The following is a 16590-nucleotide window of genomic DNA, read 5'->3' as shown; positions in this document are numbered from 1 at the left end:
ACCGGCGTCACCTAGCGGTTATAGTTTTTTGCAAAAGTTTGTCTTTTCACATAGCTAATGTATATTCTGAATATGAGCCAAATCGGACTATAAATACAATTTTTCCCAATATCTCAACCCCAGCGCCATCTGGCAGATCCATTTTTTGCAGAGGCATTTCTTTCCATCTAAGTAACATATATTCTGAATATGAGCCAAATCGGACCATTAATACAAATTTTTGAAATATATCGACCCCAGCGCCACCTAGCGGGTCCTAACTAATTCAGAAACCTTCGCAGGCGTGCCCACAACTCACCAAAGTTGTTTCATCGCAATCGGATGAACAGTTTAGGAAGGCATAAGGGAAGAGACATACAGACAGACAAACATTCATTTTTATATATATATATATATACTTATTATATAATTTTCTTTGACTCATTGCAGATTTTTTCGTTTTTTTAATGTATTTCAAATGAAGTACTTCATGTTTTAATGCTTACATTAAATCTATTCTTGTACTTCATAATATTTATTGTTATAAATTTCATAGCATATTATGACTTCCACTTTCTTATGAAAGTGGGTTTCACATATATTCAATAGAAGTGAATAGTATTATGACAGAAATCATTTTAACTCTATTATGCTAAAAATATGAAGTATTTTTGCAGTTGCAAAAATAATGTTATATAGTGCATTTCATCATCCTCCAGTCATTTATACCCCTTAGATATTTCATATTTGTTCAGTTTATCCACACTCACCTGACTCCAAAAAATAACTGGAATGTAAATTCTACTGTAAAATAATTTTTTGTAATTTACCATAAAGTTCATGTACAGTTGAGAATTTATTCATGTGTTGGTAATTTTACGTTTTGTTTTTCTGTAAAAAAAATAAATAAACAGATAAATGAAAAAAGTTAAATTGTCAATGTTAGCTATGGAAGAAGTAAGTTATCTGTTTACTCATTTGCCGAGTCGTGCCAGTTTCACGCATCATGATAACATCTAGAGTTGTGCATACAAGCAACCGATGCGATATGAAGTAAACAGAATTCAGTACCACGTTACTCGTTGAGTCAGTTGGATCGATTTATTTCTTAAAATCATATGTTGATTAGAAACCAGTATCTCGTCTGTTGTAAACTTTATACGGGTTCCCTGTATTGAAAAGTAATCGATTATGCATTATTCCAAAAATTGACGCAGCGTATTTGTTGTGTGTTCAGGTTCGTCGGTGTGTACATCAATGGATTGGTCGAATGAGAAAAGTTTACGTTTAATTGACCTTTATGAGCAATCTCCCATCATTTGGGATCCCAGTCATGGCTCTTATTATAATAAAACGATGAAAAAGGATGCTTGGATAAAAATATCTGAAGAGTTAGGTTGTTCGTATAGCGAGGCTAGAAGGAAAATGGAAAGTTTACTCGGATCATTCAGGAGAGAAAAGACTAGGGCGAAACGAATTGCCAGTACCAACAAAGGTAAATTCTATTTTATATTTTTTGTATCGCTAAACGGAAAAAAACATGGTTTAATTCACAATGTGGTACATCTTTTAAGGTAAGGAGAAATATTCATTATAAGGATATTTTCTGTTATTTCATGTGATAATAACAATGTTCTGAGGAAAATCCTCTTTGAAATCCTGTCAAACCTTGTGATTCGGGATACCAGGTTCACATTAAACTATTACTATGTTTCAAGTCGGTTCTATTTGTAAATTCATTATATTAACTTATAATTTGTCATTCATGTCTGTTATGTCTCCCACAATTCTAAATTGACCACATCTCATGCTCTTGGATAACTAGATTCTATCATGTCTTCGGCTTATCGTCAACATCTGCAAAAGAATTCTTTCTAGAATTATTTTCTCTTGTTATTCTTTTTAAGTCGATCGACAGTAAATGATCAAATCCTGATTTGAGTATGAGTATTTCACTTTTAATCTGTAAAAAAGTATAAAACTTTGTGTAGTTATCTAAAGCAGTTAATATTGCTTAGTAGTCGTTAACAAAATATATAATTTAGGGTTTTGGGTATTTATTTATATATAGTTAAGAATTTTATAGTAACACTGAAAATGTGACATTAACATGTTATGTAATGATTATGTGTATCGCATATGCACAGTGTTAAACATCCTCTAAAATTGTATAAGACTGTGTATATAATTTGATAAGTATAACAGAATGTTGACAGAAAAATTAAGCATCTTCCTTTAAACAGATGAAAACCAAACAGATATGTTGGAATTGTATGAAATATTTTACGGGTATGTCAGGAAGTTTAGGTGGAAATTAAATTATTATGTGAAACAAAAAGCCGATCAGAATATAAAAATTTGTTATCTGTGGTCCTGATTTTCTCTAACTAGAGCACCCCTAGTTTGTTTTGTAGATGAAGTTTTTCAAATTAAAATCTATATTATTGTCGATTCGTTTAAAGTCAGTACAATCCATTTTCTACAACTTCTCTTTATATATTTTATAGTGATATAGTTTTATAATTTAGTACCAGATAAAGGGAGTCTAATATTTGAGGATTATGACCCATATTTTTTGATGGCAGGTTGTGCCTGTGTTGATTATTCCTTATCTAAAGAAGAGGACACCTGTTTTCTTTGTTTTTACTGCTTCCCAGCCTGTTGTCTGGTTGTGTACTTTTTTATTTTGTTTGTATAAGAAATTTCCTTATATATTATGAAATATTTCATTTTTTTATCGATAAAAAAGCTTCTTTTTTTATTAATAATAGTACTTTTATTGAATAAAGTATGGGTTTGTACAGAAATTTAAAAAAACATTTTCTGAAAGATAATACAATCTTTATAAATCCATGTACATTATTCATATTAAAATCTTACATATATAGGCTATATTTCCCATGGTAAGCTGACCGCCTAGGTAAGTTGAACTCAAGAAATGAGTGTAGAGCTATTTGTGAAATAGGAAATAAAATTACTAATAAAATGAATCAAACAAAACTTAAGCAAATATAAACCAGTTTTTTCTTGTTACCGTGATATAACTAAATGAAATCCTACTTAAGCTATAAAGACAATTTTCCCTGATATAATGATACAATTGTAACATTTGACTTTTCCTTTATACAAATGTCTTATATACAATAGATTCTTCACGTTAATGAAAAGCACGATAAAGAATAGATAAGTTTTCTTCTATTTTCTCTAACACAGTAAATCATAAAACAACACAAACGCATTCATCCGCAGTCAGATTATTGATTCAGTTCAGAATTATTTTACATTGGTAAACTATTACAATAACATTAATGTTAAAATTATATAAAAGTAAATTATCAAGAACCATTAGAAGGATTAAATTATATAGTAGTATATAAATTTTGATCCTCTTTATGTCAAAGTTTTTCTGTTTGTTTATAATGTATTTTAGTAATAGATTTATTGATACAATTTTAAATACTGTTTGATTTATTTATAGTATCTTAATCACTCATTCACCCTACTTCTACCATATTAATCGGCAAATCACTATAGCAAAAAGAGATCAGTCTGTATATATGTTTACTACTAAAAATTAGTACTGTTTGTTGAATCGGTTATCCTAAAGTATAAAACCGTACAATATTCTCTTTAACTGTGTTAAAATTATTATTGAAGTTGCATTTGAGATTAAATATGTGTAATATTTTCTTGCAGGTCGAATAAAACCTTATCGTTCCAGATGGTTTGCATTTAAGAGATTAGAATTTTTACTTAATAAAAAAACTCATAGAAGTAATGAATCTCGAAGAAGAATATCTCCAGAAGGTGTAAGTTTTTACGTATTAATCACTTTACTGGTTACACATCAATATTTTAAATCACTTATTTGTTCCAGAGAAAAGATAAGCCAGTTTTTTAATCTCTCAACCGATCACGTAGGTCAGCTTTTTTAGGATATAGACTGATCTTTAATTTCAAACATAGGTCCTGAGCACAGCAGTATCTACTCTCATTTATGTTGACGGGTAGATCATTATTTTTTTATAATCATCCATCCCCTTTCCTTATTCTTGATCCCTGATATTTCATCCCTCTAATTAATTCTCTGAATGTAAGCTTGACCCTGCTAAGTTCTTCATGTCGAGGATATCAAAACCTGAAGATCTTGAGTCATTAGTACCTGATAGAAACTCTACTTGTTATCCAAGTAGATGGGCATGTTTCCTGTTTGCTGGCTACACAATAAGCCTAAGTGCAGCCAGGCATTTCTAATTTCTTTACAAAAAAATACCCTAGAAGATTACCTTAGTTTGTAAACATAAACACTTGGTTCTTTTATCATCTTATACTTGTATCATCTTGTATTGATCTCATATTTGAAAAATGGGAAAAATATCCAAATTCACCAGTTTCATTAATATTCAATTAGTAATTGTTTATTTGTAAAAATTATAGCGGTTTCATGTTATGAATGTACAGATAATTAACTGAAAAAGTGGGGGGAAATAAAATAAGAACATCAGTTTTTGGTTATTGATTTTATGAAATCACCTAAAAGTTAATAAATAATTAAATACGATAAAAATTGGAGTAGGTTTTCTCTGATGTTATGTTCCATGTTACAGTTCCATGGAATGCATGCTCATTAGTAACCTAGGGTTACTAATCAAAATATGCTGTACAATTTTTTTAAATAATGAATAAAATCTTGAGTGTAACTTTGGGTATAGAATAAATTAATTTTTTTACTTACAAAGAAATAAATGTTAAAGGAGTGTCTGATTTTTAATTCGTTCATTTTAGATTATTTGGATAATCAAGTATTACATTTTACATATTGAATTTTTTTTGTGAAAAAAAATACTTTTTGATAAATTTATAATTGTTTTGATTTGTTTTAATTGCTAATCTTTTTGTGTTTTTTCTAATTTATTTATCAGTGATAGACATTAACAGATTGGTTATATAATACAATTCGCAATTTTTCAATGTCCATTTTTATTGTTTTTTAGAAAAATAAATTTTTCAATTATTTCGTGTAGTATTTATTTATTAATGACCAAAAGGAAAATAATGGTATTCATAAGTGGCTTGTTAAAGTGTCTATTTTAAATTATATAAGTCAATTTTACTAAAATATGATTCAACAGGTAACACTGATTTCCTCGGGTACTCTTTTAAATATGTTCAAATCTATTAGTATTATTCTATAAGACTTATAATTTATTAATTTTTAATAAATTATATATACTTATATTTTATTAATTTTTTAATTTATTTTTAGCCTTTTCCCTTTTTAGGAAAAATAGTTTAATACTGTCCAGTTGATAAACATGTTAATAGGTTCAGTTTCCAGTAAGCAAGTGGCATTTTTACATATTTTCATCCTCATCATGATAACATAATTATTAGGTGTATAAATGTTGAAAATAACCATAAGTTTATTATTTTTTTTAATTAAATAATTTGTTGTAGATGTTTTCTGTTATTAAAATACAAGTTCTATTTTTTTATTCATTTATATAATTAAGTTGTTAATAAGAGTTATAAATTTTCATCAGTTTAAATGACAATAAGAAGATACTTTGAACAGAAACATTAGTATTTTCTGAAATCAGAGTGATACATTGTTTTTTTAAAGAAATTTCGGAATTACAAATCCTAAGAATTAGAAATTCATTGTAGTAATTGAACATAATGATGGACCTAATTCTAAATGTTTAACTACATTATATATATATATATTTTGTTATTTTAGTTTCTTACACATTCGTATTTATTTGCAAAAATATCTGTTATTGTAAGTAATTTAAAGGTTTTTATGACCTTTATTTATCATGCTTCTATACATTCCATCAAGGAAGATGAGGTGAATGAAAAGATCGCAGACCTTGCCTTTTTTTTTTTGTTTAGCCTCCGGTAACTACCGTTTAGATAATTCTTCAGAGGATGAATGAGGATGATATGTATGAGTGTAAATGAAGTGTAGTCTTGTATATTCTCAGTTCGACCGTTCCTGAGATGTGTGGTTTATTGAAACCCAACCACCAAAGAACACCGGTATCCACGATCTAGTATTCAAATCCATGTAAAAATACCTGGCTTTACTAGGACTTGAACCCTGTAACTCTCGACTTCCAAATCAGCTGATTTGGGAAGATGCGTTAACCACTAGACCAACCCGGTGGGTCAAGACCAGCTGATCTAGAAGCTAATATGTTAACTGCTGCACCCTACTTATTTTCAGGCAAATTTTAGCATATTTGATGTATAAAATACTGAATCAAGATCTGTTAAAAAATATTATTACCTCTGTTTTTTAATCCAGTTCAGTATTTTCTGTAATTGGTCACTGATTTATTTTAAAACTACTATTTTATTTTTAAAATACTTAGATATAGATATCTGCAGCAGATATTTATGAATATTGTAATACTTGCAGATACTAGCCCATCGGGCTTATCTAGTGATTAACTTGTCATTGCAAATCAGCTGATTTCGAAGTCAGGAATTCTAAGGTTCAAATTTTAGTAAAAGCAGTTACTTTTATTTGGATTTGAATACTAGATGCCAGATGCTGGTGTTCTTTGGTGGCTGGGTTCAATTAACCTCACATCTCTTGAATGGTCGACTTGAGACTTTACAAGACCACACTCATATACATTCATACGTATCGTCATCACCATGCTAAAGTAACGAATGTGAAAAATCGCATTTTTCACGTCCTGCATCTTGTGGTAAATTATCCAATGCATATCTCTTTAGGAAGGCTACTTTAAACTTTTTCACTTTACGAATATGTTTATTTCGTGGCATTAATAATGTATGACTAGCAAATAAATTATTCCATAGTCTACACTGTTACAAAAACCCTCTCAACACAATCTTTACAAAATTCTCCTTTCTGTATTAAATTGAAAAACACACCATGTGCTGGGAATTCTTTTCAAACACATTGGAGATCAGTGCAGGAGTAATAAGACAGGTATTTAAAAATTTGTCTCTTACAGGAGTTTTAGAACCTGAGAAAAGGGGGCACAAACCTTCCTTGTGTAGTGATGATATAAATGAGAAGTTTTTTTTTACATCACTAGAATCTCACTAATGTCGGCTAAAAAGTGAATTTATGTATTTAGGCACAGCTGAACATAAGATAGATGTATAACATAAATGTAAGGGAAAAAGGAGAAAGAGTATGTTGTTTGAAACTTACCGTAAATGCTTCAGAACTTACAAACTCAAATTTCATAAGCCTAAAAAAGACTTCTGCAAAACATGCTTAAAATTCAATGAAAGCAGCTAGTCTGAAAAATGAACACAAAAACTACGAGAAGCATATAAATAGAATTGAAATGGTGAAGACAAGGCAGCAGAAAGAAATAGTGATGTTCTGGCATTCAATTTTGACCTTCAGGCTGTCTTGTACAAACCAAAATGTGCTGCTGGGCCATTCTTTTATGTTCAAAAGTTGGCAGATTACAACTTAACCATTTTTCAATTTAGGAAACGCAGACATCTACTGTTACACTTGGATAAACTAAAGGGAATTGAGGCACTAAAGAAATTTCTTCATACGTTTTCAAATATATATGTCAAAATCTTATATTGTCAACATCAGAATGATGTCCAACAGTTGTGGTAGTCAACATAAGAAATACAATTTTAGTGCATGCAATATGTTGAGATGCTGTAAACCCCCATAAAAACTACAAATTATAGATCATGATTTACTTTTAACGATTGTGTTTGGTTTCAGTACTGAAAATCAGTTCTGAATAAAATTTTGGTAAAAACAAGTTATGATGAAACCAAATTCAAAACACTAATTTTGAAACCTAAAAGACGACAAAATCAAACCTGTTGTTGCATATAAAAATAGGCTTGTTATTCTGTTCCAAAAAAAGATTTTTTGCACCTATGCGAACAATATATATTTTCCAGGTCATACCACAAATTTTTGCGAAAACCTGCCATCATCAGAAGATAAAAAAGACAGGTTACCCAAACCAGATGATGACAAGGAAGAAGATAAAATGGAAGAAAGACAGTGGTTTATATAAATAAATGTTTTAACTGTCATTTTTAATCATGTTGTTTCGTACTTTTTATTAACTTATTTATAATTTTTTTTACTTAACCCTATTTTTTAATAAATTTATCAATTCCTATATAAACTATATTAAAAAAGGAAAAATGGAAAATATTATGTTAACCTTAAAACTTAATTTTCACAAACAGAAAAGTAGTTTACGATATCAGTTTTTTTAAATAAAATGGTGTAACTGTAATTTTTTACAATTTTATTTTTTTGAGATGTATTTTTATAAATATTTGTACTTTTTGGATGTTTTAGTATGTCAGTTTACTTCATAGAATTGTTATTCTCCTGTAATGTTTTGCACTTGTATATAAGTTTTCATATATTTTCAAATATTATAATAAACTTACCAGTACCTAGATAACTTCAAATTATTTAATGATTCCTGCAATCCTTTATCAATACTCCTCACCAAACAGAGTAAACAGCTGCCATAATGCAGAAAAAAGGTGTTTACCAAGTAAATTGACGAATATGTATATTTGATAATTTACACTTTTAAATTTATTAACAGATTAAAATTGTTGGATTAATGCAGAGTATCAAATTTTATTTTAATTTATTTTTATAACAATATTAATGCCCAATTAAGGTAATAATGTATAAATTATAATCTATGAAGAATGAGGTAAGGAATTAGACCAATCTTGAATAAAGTGAATAAAAATGATAGGCTTATTTAAAATTTAACATTGAAATTGTTTTTTTTAGCTCTCCTTAAAAGTTAAGTTTTTCATATTCATTACTTTAGCATGGTGGGAACGATATCATCCTCTGAACTAATATCTTATGCCGGTTCAGGAGGCTAAACAGAAAAAAAAAGAAACGTTAAGATACTAATTCATGTTTAGAGGTTAACAATTTCTTCTTCCTCCTTGTGGAGAGTTTTTACAAGTTCAATATCATTTAGCTCTTTCTCTGTGTCTTATCTTCAGCCTCACTCCAACTCAAAATTCTACTCCATGCAGTTCTATCAATTTAAAATTCCTCAATTAACTAATTAATAGTTTTCCACTAAAATTATTCTAATTTTTATTTTTTGGGCCCTAATTCAGATCTGACATTTACATCTAACAATGTAGTCTATTAGCCCGAAGTACTCTATCATCATTAAATGGCAGTTTCCTTATGAACAATCCAACAGTAAATAATTTTTGAATGGAAAAAATCCTCACTTCACTTATATCATTGGAGAAAGTTACTTCATAAGATGCTTAAAAAGGTTCTGTTGCCCTTTACTTTATGAATTAACTGAGAACCTCCTGTCTTCTATAGCTCACCAATCTGATAATCACTTGAGGTTGTGTAACTGATTTATTAGATTGTATTAGGAGAGGCACCTTTTGCATGTCATTTGGAGTGACTACAAGAAGCTTTTGTTTAATGAATGTAAACAATATTAAAACCTAAGCCAAGGTTAACAGACATTTTTAATTAATCAGTCATTTTAAAGTACTTTTTTCAACCATTAGCAGATTTTCAAGATTTTGAAGACAATTATCTATTACATCCTAAATAAGACAATTATACATCCTAAATAGGATGTACAAATTGTAGTGTACAAAGTTGTGTAAATTTTTTGAAACCGTGTTCTATTATTAAAAAATGTATGTTACAAAATTGTGGAGAAAGTCTGTTGTAGTTTTATACAATTGTTTTTTAGGTTTAGTGTGCTGTAGTTATAAAAAAATATTATAAATTCATTGATGAAGTGCACTGATAGGGATACAAGGGATCAAAGTTTACATAATGATTTAATAAGATGGCTTAAAAATAGAACATAACACCAATAATTGCATCTTTAATTTTTTCTTTTATAGATTATTATTAATGAAGTTGACTGCGATGTTGGAAACGATATCGATTTGGGAGAGGTGAAAGATATTTCAGTCAAAACCGAAGAATTCTCGGCTAATTCTGAAAATGTGATTTCAATACCTGAATCTCACATCAGTTATGAGGTTCTCACAGATGCACAAGAGAACAACAACAACAACAACAACAATGAAGGTTTACCTAACGAAGTTCCTGTGAATTTTATCGTGAAAGAAGATTCGACACCGTCTCTTCATGGATGTACGGCCCCAAGAGAATCGATAGAGAACGAGCCACCGTGGCTGGAAGAAGCTTTTAAAACGCTAAGAGAAGCTATTAATGTTTCACAATCGGCTAACAATTGTGATGTATTTGCACAGCATGTAGCGAACAAATTAAAAAAATACAGCGAGAAAGTTAGATGTATAGTCGAACATAAAATTACGAGTGTTCTTTTTCAAGCGGATATGTGTCAGTTTGACAGTCCTTCATCTTTCCAGAGCTCTTCAGTTTCAGATACATTTACGATTCCACCTGCTACAAACATCCATATTGTCTAAAATTTTAAAGGTTTTATTTTGTTATATAAAACCATCATTAAATATAACCGAGCAGGAACAAGTCATCTTGTGCAACATTAATGCAAATTGTACATATATATGGTGTAATTAAAATAAGTGTAACTAGGCTCATTGACTAAGCGCATTGAGTTTGTTTGTGAATGGATTATCAGTGGATAATGACAGGCCATACTAATTAAATTTTTATGATTTTTAATGCATCTACAAAATGGCTATTCAAGAACATGAGGTACAGCTATGTCAAGTAAATAAAATTCCACCTAATTGCAAACAAATTTAGATAATCATCTTTCAGTTTAATTGTTAGCAGTGTTGAAAACATTAAGATTATGATTGCTGTTTTTAAAGTGATTTGTTATTCAATTTCTTGACTGACTTTTTGTTATCTAACAACCCTTCTTTTACTGTTGTAGTTTTAATATGTTTTAAAATAATGATATTTTAAATAAAATTGTATTGTATTTGACATATATAATGTTGGATGTCGTAATGATGTTGGATGTTGTGTCAAATAATGTTGGATGTCTTAAAAGTAAGTTCACCATTTTTTTTTTATTTTAAAACCTTACGGATTTTTTTCTATAAATATATAATTTACGATGTTTATTATACTTATCTTGTATTAATGTAAATATGTATTATACTTGTGATACCAAAATTTAATTTAATTTGTCATAACAGCAATTTTAATCACATATTAATATAATTGGGTTTTTATTATTATTATGTTTGAGTCACTGTTATATTAGGGAATCAAAATTGGAGCTATTTGCTAGAACCCATAAAACTTATACAAAAGAAAACTAAAATTTGTGTCTAAAAGAATTCTCTTATACTTTTTAATAGTTACGTTTATGTTTATCTTGTACTATTAAGAATATTTATAATGTAAGGCTTTTATACAATTAAATGCTTAGAATGAGGATGATAGGCGTTTAGATGGTACAACAGTTCCAACACTGATTAATAACTATGCCAATGTAGTTTTCAGTTTAGGCAATTATTTAGATTTAAAACCGAAATAATTATTATTTTTATGGATTGTAGAAGTAAGATGATTTATTTCCTAATTTTTTTAATTTTATTTAGCACTTCTTTTAATAACAATGTTTTATTGTATGCAGATGTAATATAAATTAATCACCAATCTGTTCATTAATCTTAAATGTATTAAACAGTATTAGTGTATCGTAGATGTTACTTAAATAAAAATTATGAATATTAATAATAATGTAAATTAATCATAAATCTTTTATTCTGCATTGTTTGTTACGATTTTTTTTTTGTCGACAGACCCTGGATCTAACCACTAAGAAATTTCATCGCGAATAAATAAATAATTAAAAATTATTATTATTATTAAAACACGATCTTAAAAGATGCAAAAAAATGTAGCTCGTATAAATATTTTCTTTATAGAGCTACAACCTTCATAACCTGGTTCTGCAATTTCCAAATCGCTTCACGTTATCTAGTTAAAGGTATACTGGTCAACTGAATCGCTAGAACGCTGGTTTGAACAACCGCACTTGTTAGGAAACATTCTTTTGCCTACACCATAATCCTGTTACACGCCATGTTATATTAAAAATTAGTACAAAAACCAGGCAATGGATTACTACGCGCGCGCACATACACACACATTATCACGACTACAATGATAATGAAAAGTTAATATATTTATTGTTTGATTAATATAATAACTGTAGCATTCGGTTTTAGTAAATACCTTAGCATTATTAATAGTACGGTTGGGAATAATTTTTTTTTTTAAGTTAATAAATTTCTTTTCCATTTATTTAAAAAAATAAAAGTGTAGGAAATCAACTGTAAATTGAAGTGAGATTGAAAAATGTACCGTGGTTCACTTTTTAACCGAATTAGTTTCCCCGAACTTGGCCTTACTACTTAAAATTACAATTACTAGATTCAGTTATCTAATATGTGAAAGAATTATATACAGTAAAATCTCTATATTCGCGGGGTTAGAGACCGTAAAAATGCCGCGAATATAGAACGGAACTAATACTCATTTAAGGAAGAATGGTTCGGTTCTATGTAAAATGAAAAAAATCATGCCTACTTACTTAGGGCGATGTTATTAATAAAATACAGACGGCAACATTAATTATAAATACTAGTTTAGTACAGTATATCAGTACACTACACCAAAAATATTTAACAAAATACAGTATATTTCCTAATTTACTCACTTACCGAACTGTTTTTCTTTCTTTTTTTTTTTGAAACACCCCCCAAGGCAACCGGCCCTTTATGCCATCATCGGAGAGTCCCGACCCCTCCACTCTTGAATGTGGGCGGATCCGAACACCCTAGGCAAAAAGACTACCTCCCTGGCCCTGCACGTCGCCACGCTTCGACCCTTTTTTTTTGAAATGATAACATTCCTTCACACAAACATGAGTGCATCTCACCCTACTTCTCCTGTAAGGGTGAGGTGCACTCATATATGTGTGACATACATGAACCGTTTGATTTAAAAATTCATTACAGTACGTACAATATACCCACCGGGTTGGTCTAGTGGTAAACGCGTCTTCCCAAATCAGCTGATCTGGAAGTCGAGAGTTCCAGCGTTCAAGTCCTAGTAAAGTCGGTTATTTTTACACGGATATGAATACTAGATCGTGGATACCGATGTTCTTTGGTGGTGGGGTTTTAAATTAACCACACATCTCAGGAATGGTCGAACTGAGACTGTACAAGACTACACTTCATTTACACTCATACATATCATCCTCTAAAAAGTAATTACCGGAGGCTAAACAGGAAAAAGAAAGTATGTACTGTATTAGAAAACTGTAATACTTGTTCAAATCGTACCGGGTAATCGCCTTTTAAAGTCAAAAAAACAGTACTACGTACACTAAAACTAAAATTATACTGATGTTCTCCGGAATGCTAACAGTTCGTCGGGGACCCGGTGGTTTTTTCTTCAATATTGAACCACTTGTTCGAAGGTTGTTTACCCATCGCAATATTGTGTTACGAGAAGGGTCACTTTCATTACGATGGATATTAAACTGACGGCGGAAATCTCGCTGAACAGCAGTTACGGATTCGTCATTTCGCACAAGACTGTCATACGCGTACAGGCGTTGGTCTAGCGTCCACGGCTCCATCTCAACGACTAAAATGTAAATGCTATGAACAAAGGAAACGTCAGACACCAGCCACGTGCCCCTCCCACCACGAAGGTCCGAGTACAACGTCCCACTTCAAAAACATCCGGTTCCCGTGAATGACCCTGTACATACGAGTCATTACTATAATTCCAGATAAAATATCAGAGTTTATTAAAACAAATAGTAGAAGTAATTTTTTTTTTTAATAAGTAGATCCTCAATACGTACATATTCTAAGTTCTTTCTTTAGCGATCTCTTTATTATGACGTCATTTTCATTATAATTGTTTAAAACAAAATTGCTGTGATAAACAAATTGAATTGTTTTTTGTTCATAAGATTAAAAACTAATAATTCTCTCTGTAGTTAGATTTTGATGAGTGTATTTTATTAACTCGATAACTTAAGTAGTCTCGACTACTTCATTGGTAGTTAACAAACCTCTAATTCCTCGTTTAATTTATTATTTTTAATTCTTATTCAGTTATATTCGTTTTCAATTTATTTTACCGATTTTCAAAGGGGTCCCGCATTATGGAGTATTTTCGTTCATTCGTGTTTGTTACGATGTTCGTTATAACTCAAGATTCGCTGGGCTGTTTTGAATGTTTCTTTTATTTTTTTTTTGTTTTTTAAACTATTACGAATAAATTTTCTAGATAACTTCGTAATCGGTAGAACAGATTGGCTTAAATCAAGATTGTATCGTATTTTATTGCATTTTTTTAATTTTTTGTAGTTATATTACGAGCGACTTAAACGTTCTGTTTGATTCCTGAAAGTAAATTGTAGAAATAGTTTGATATTTTTTATTCATTAAATTTCACATTTTTCGTATTTTAACTTAATATAAAATCACACCTCTGGAATCTTTTTGTTAATTATTCTTTAAAGACAATCTATTTTAATTTTATATTAAATGAAAAGAAAATTGTCGTTATTTTGTCAAAGATTCAGTCTTAAGTTTATTTTTTAAAAAATGAAAAATATTTTTTTTTTCTACCTAATAGAATTCGCTCTAATTCTAGGAAGTCATATTTTCATTATTTAATAGGAAAGTTTATTTAGAAAATTTTATATATTTAATTTTTCCAACGATTGTTATTTTTATATATAAAATTTAATTTATCTGTTAATTGCTACTTTTTTTATTTTTACAGTCAAAACTGAAGAGATGTTTGTATTGGTATCACGCACGAATGCCTAAATCGATTTTGAACTTCAGTTCGTAGTGGAACTTAGCGTAACCTCTGGTTGAAATCATAGCTATAAAAAACAATACTGGCTCACCTTTCATGTATAAAAATTACCCTTTTTTACTCTGTACACACAAAAATTAGAATTTAATAAAATTGTTTCTTTTAATTTTAATTACAGATGTCATCTAAGCCGACAAAAACCGTTATTTGTGTTTTACTCGGAAAACATACATTTTAGGAATAGATCTCAAGGTACTACTTAACTGTTGAAAATAAAAATTTTATTAAAATTTAAAAAAGGTTAATGGTGGTATTTCAACATATCTTCACGTTTCACATCCCCCAGACCCCAAAACCACCGTCAGCTCAAAATTTTATATATATATATATATATATATATATATATATATATAGAGAGAGAGAGAGAGAGAGAGAGAGAGATTTCACTTTCTTGTGGACACGATAACTGCCGTAATTTTGCGTCAATCACTTAAAAATTGTTCCTTAAAATTAACTCGTCCCAAAATCTCGGTCGAGTTCGTTAACGGCCAAAATCGGACCATGGTGGTGGAAATGGTGGGCTTTTTCGAAAAAACAAAATATCTTATAACTTTATTATTAAGTAAAATATAGAATTCGTCTAACGTTCCTACTATTCTTTGGATAAAGGCCTAAAACTTATGTAAGTAAAGTTTTTTGATATCACCAACCATTGGCCCAGAGGGTGGAAAAATGGGTTTTGAAGACAAAAAAAAAATCATACCTCCCTTAATATGACAATATCGAATCGGTTTAAAGCGGTATTAATCCTCTAAACATTACCTAAAATTATTGTTTGTAAACATTACCTAAATTTGTCTGTAACAATTTTTGATTTGACCAATCCTTACGGCAAGGGATGACCAAAATGTTGGTGGAATTGTATGATAGGGGGGCTTGTTATATGTTCAACATGTGAAACTTTTTTCACATTCAACCAGGGTCGTATTGAGTAAAATTTAAAGTTTTTATTATCTTTAAGGTGGAAATCTTTTTTATCACCAACTTAGCACCACTACCTCCGTCTTCCGGCGTGCCGAAAGGAATTTTTTTTTTTTTAATTTTGTTTGAAATTATTTTTAAAAAATTCCTTTAAATTTAAAATTAGAGGAAATAACAAAGTAAATTTAATACGGAATATACTCTTAAATTTCAGTTTAGCCTTCGTCCGTTCCTTTGGAACAATTTTTTTATGTATTTAAAAATAAATAATGCTGGAGATAAATGTTAGTAAAAAATTTGTATATGTATTTTATCGTGTGAAATTTATCCGATGAAAAAAAAATTTTTCTTAAATAATATAATTGCGTTAGTTTACTTTTATTTCTTAAGTTTAAAATTACTGCTAATAATTTGTAGTCAAAGTTTATAGTGTTCTTTAATAGATATTTATTACCTTCTGTTCAATTGTTATCCCAGATGTGCTATGTTTTACCTTGAACGTTTTATTACTTATTTTAAAAAAAATTATATTTATTATCAGTGAAGTTAAAAAGTAAAATTGACGCGTTAGAATATTTTTATTTATAATCGTATTAAAAAACATACAGGTTATAATTCTATGCTGAGAGCCCGAGATAGCTGTCATTTAATTAAACATACTGCGTTCCAGGACGCCTGCTGTTTCATCGTTGAATTGGCAAAGCAGCAGCTAAACGTGATGAGATGGTGAAATCCAGGTCGTTTGAAGGGTGAAAGAGATGCCCCAGAATTATCTAGTTGCGTTTTAAGGGTGATCGTATTCGTCTCGC

General features: G+C 29.7%; 1 protein-coding gene across 7 annotated transcripts in view; it reads left to right on the top strand.

Annotated features, from left to right (window-relative positions):
- The window catches only part of LOC142320562 (uncharacterized), a 249684-nt gene that overhangs the window by 67961 nt on the left and 165133 nt on the right, over positions 1 to 16590 (top strand). For 3 of the 7 annotated variants that reach the window (XR_012755431.1, XR_012755432.1, XR_012755433.1), the window contains exons 4-5: positions 1217 to 1474; positions 3676 to 3788. Coding sequence is in view for 3 of the 7 variants with exons in the window: in XM_075358484.1 (XP_075214599.1) it covers positions 1217 to 1474; positions 3676 to 3788; positions 9880 to 10434 (926 nt within the window). In the remaining 4 variants the exon portion in view is untranslated. Of the gene's footprint in view, positions 1 to 1216; positions 1475 to 3675; positions 3789 to 9879; positions 11662 to 14761; positions 15057 to 16590 lie in introns of those variants that run through there. The other 4 variants (XM_075358484.1, XM_075358485.1, XR_012755430.1 and 1 more) reach the window with 3 other exon arrangements.

This window comes from Lycorma delicatula, chromosome 2 (assembly GCF_047948215.1).
Source record: "Lycorma delicatula isolate Av1 chromosome 2, ASM4794821v1, whole genome shotgun sequence".
Classification (NCBI taxonomy): Eukaryota; Metazoa; Arthropoda; class Insecta; order Hemiptera; family Fulgoridae; genus Lycorma; species Lycorma delicatula.
This window is presented reverse-complemented; position numbering and strand designations above follow the sequence as displayed.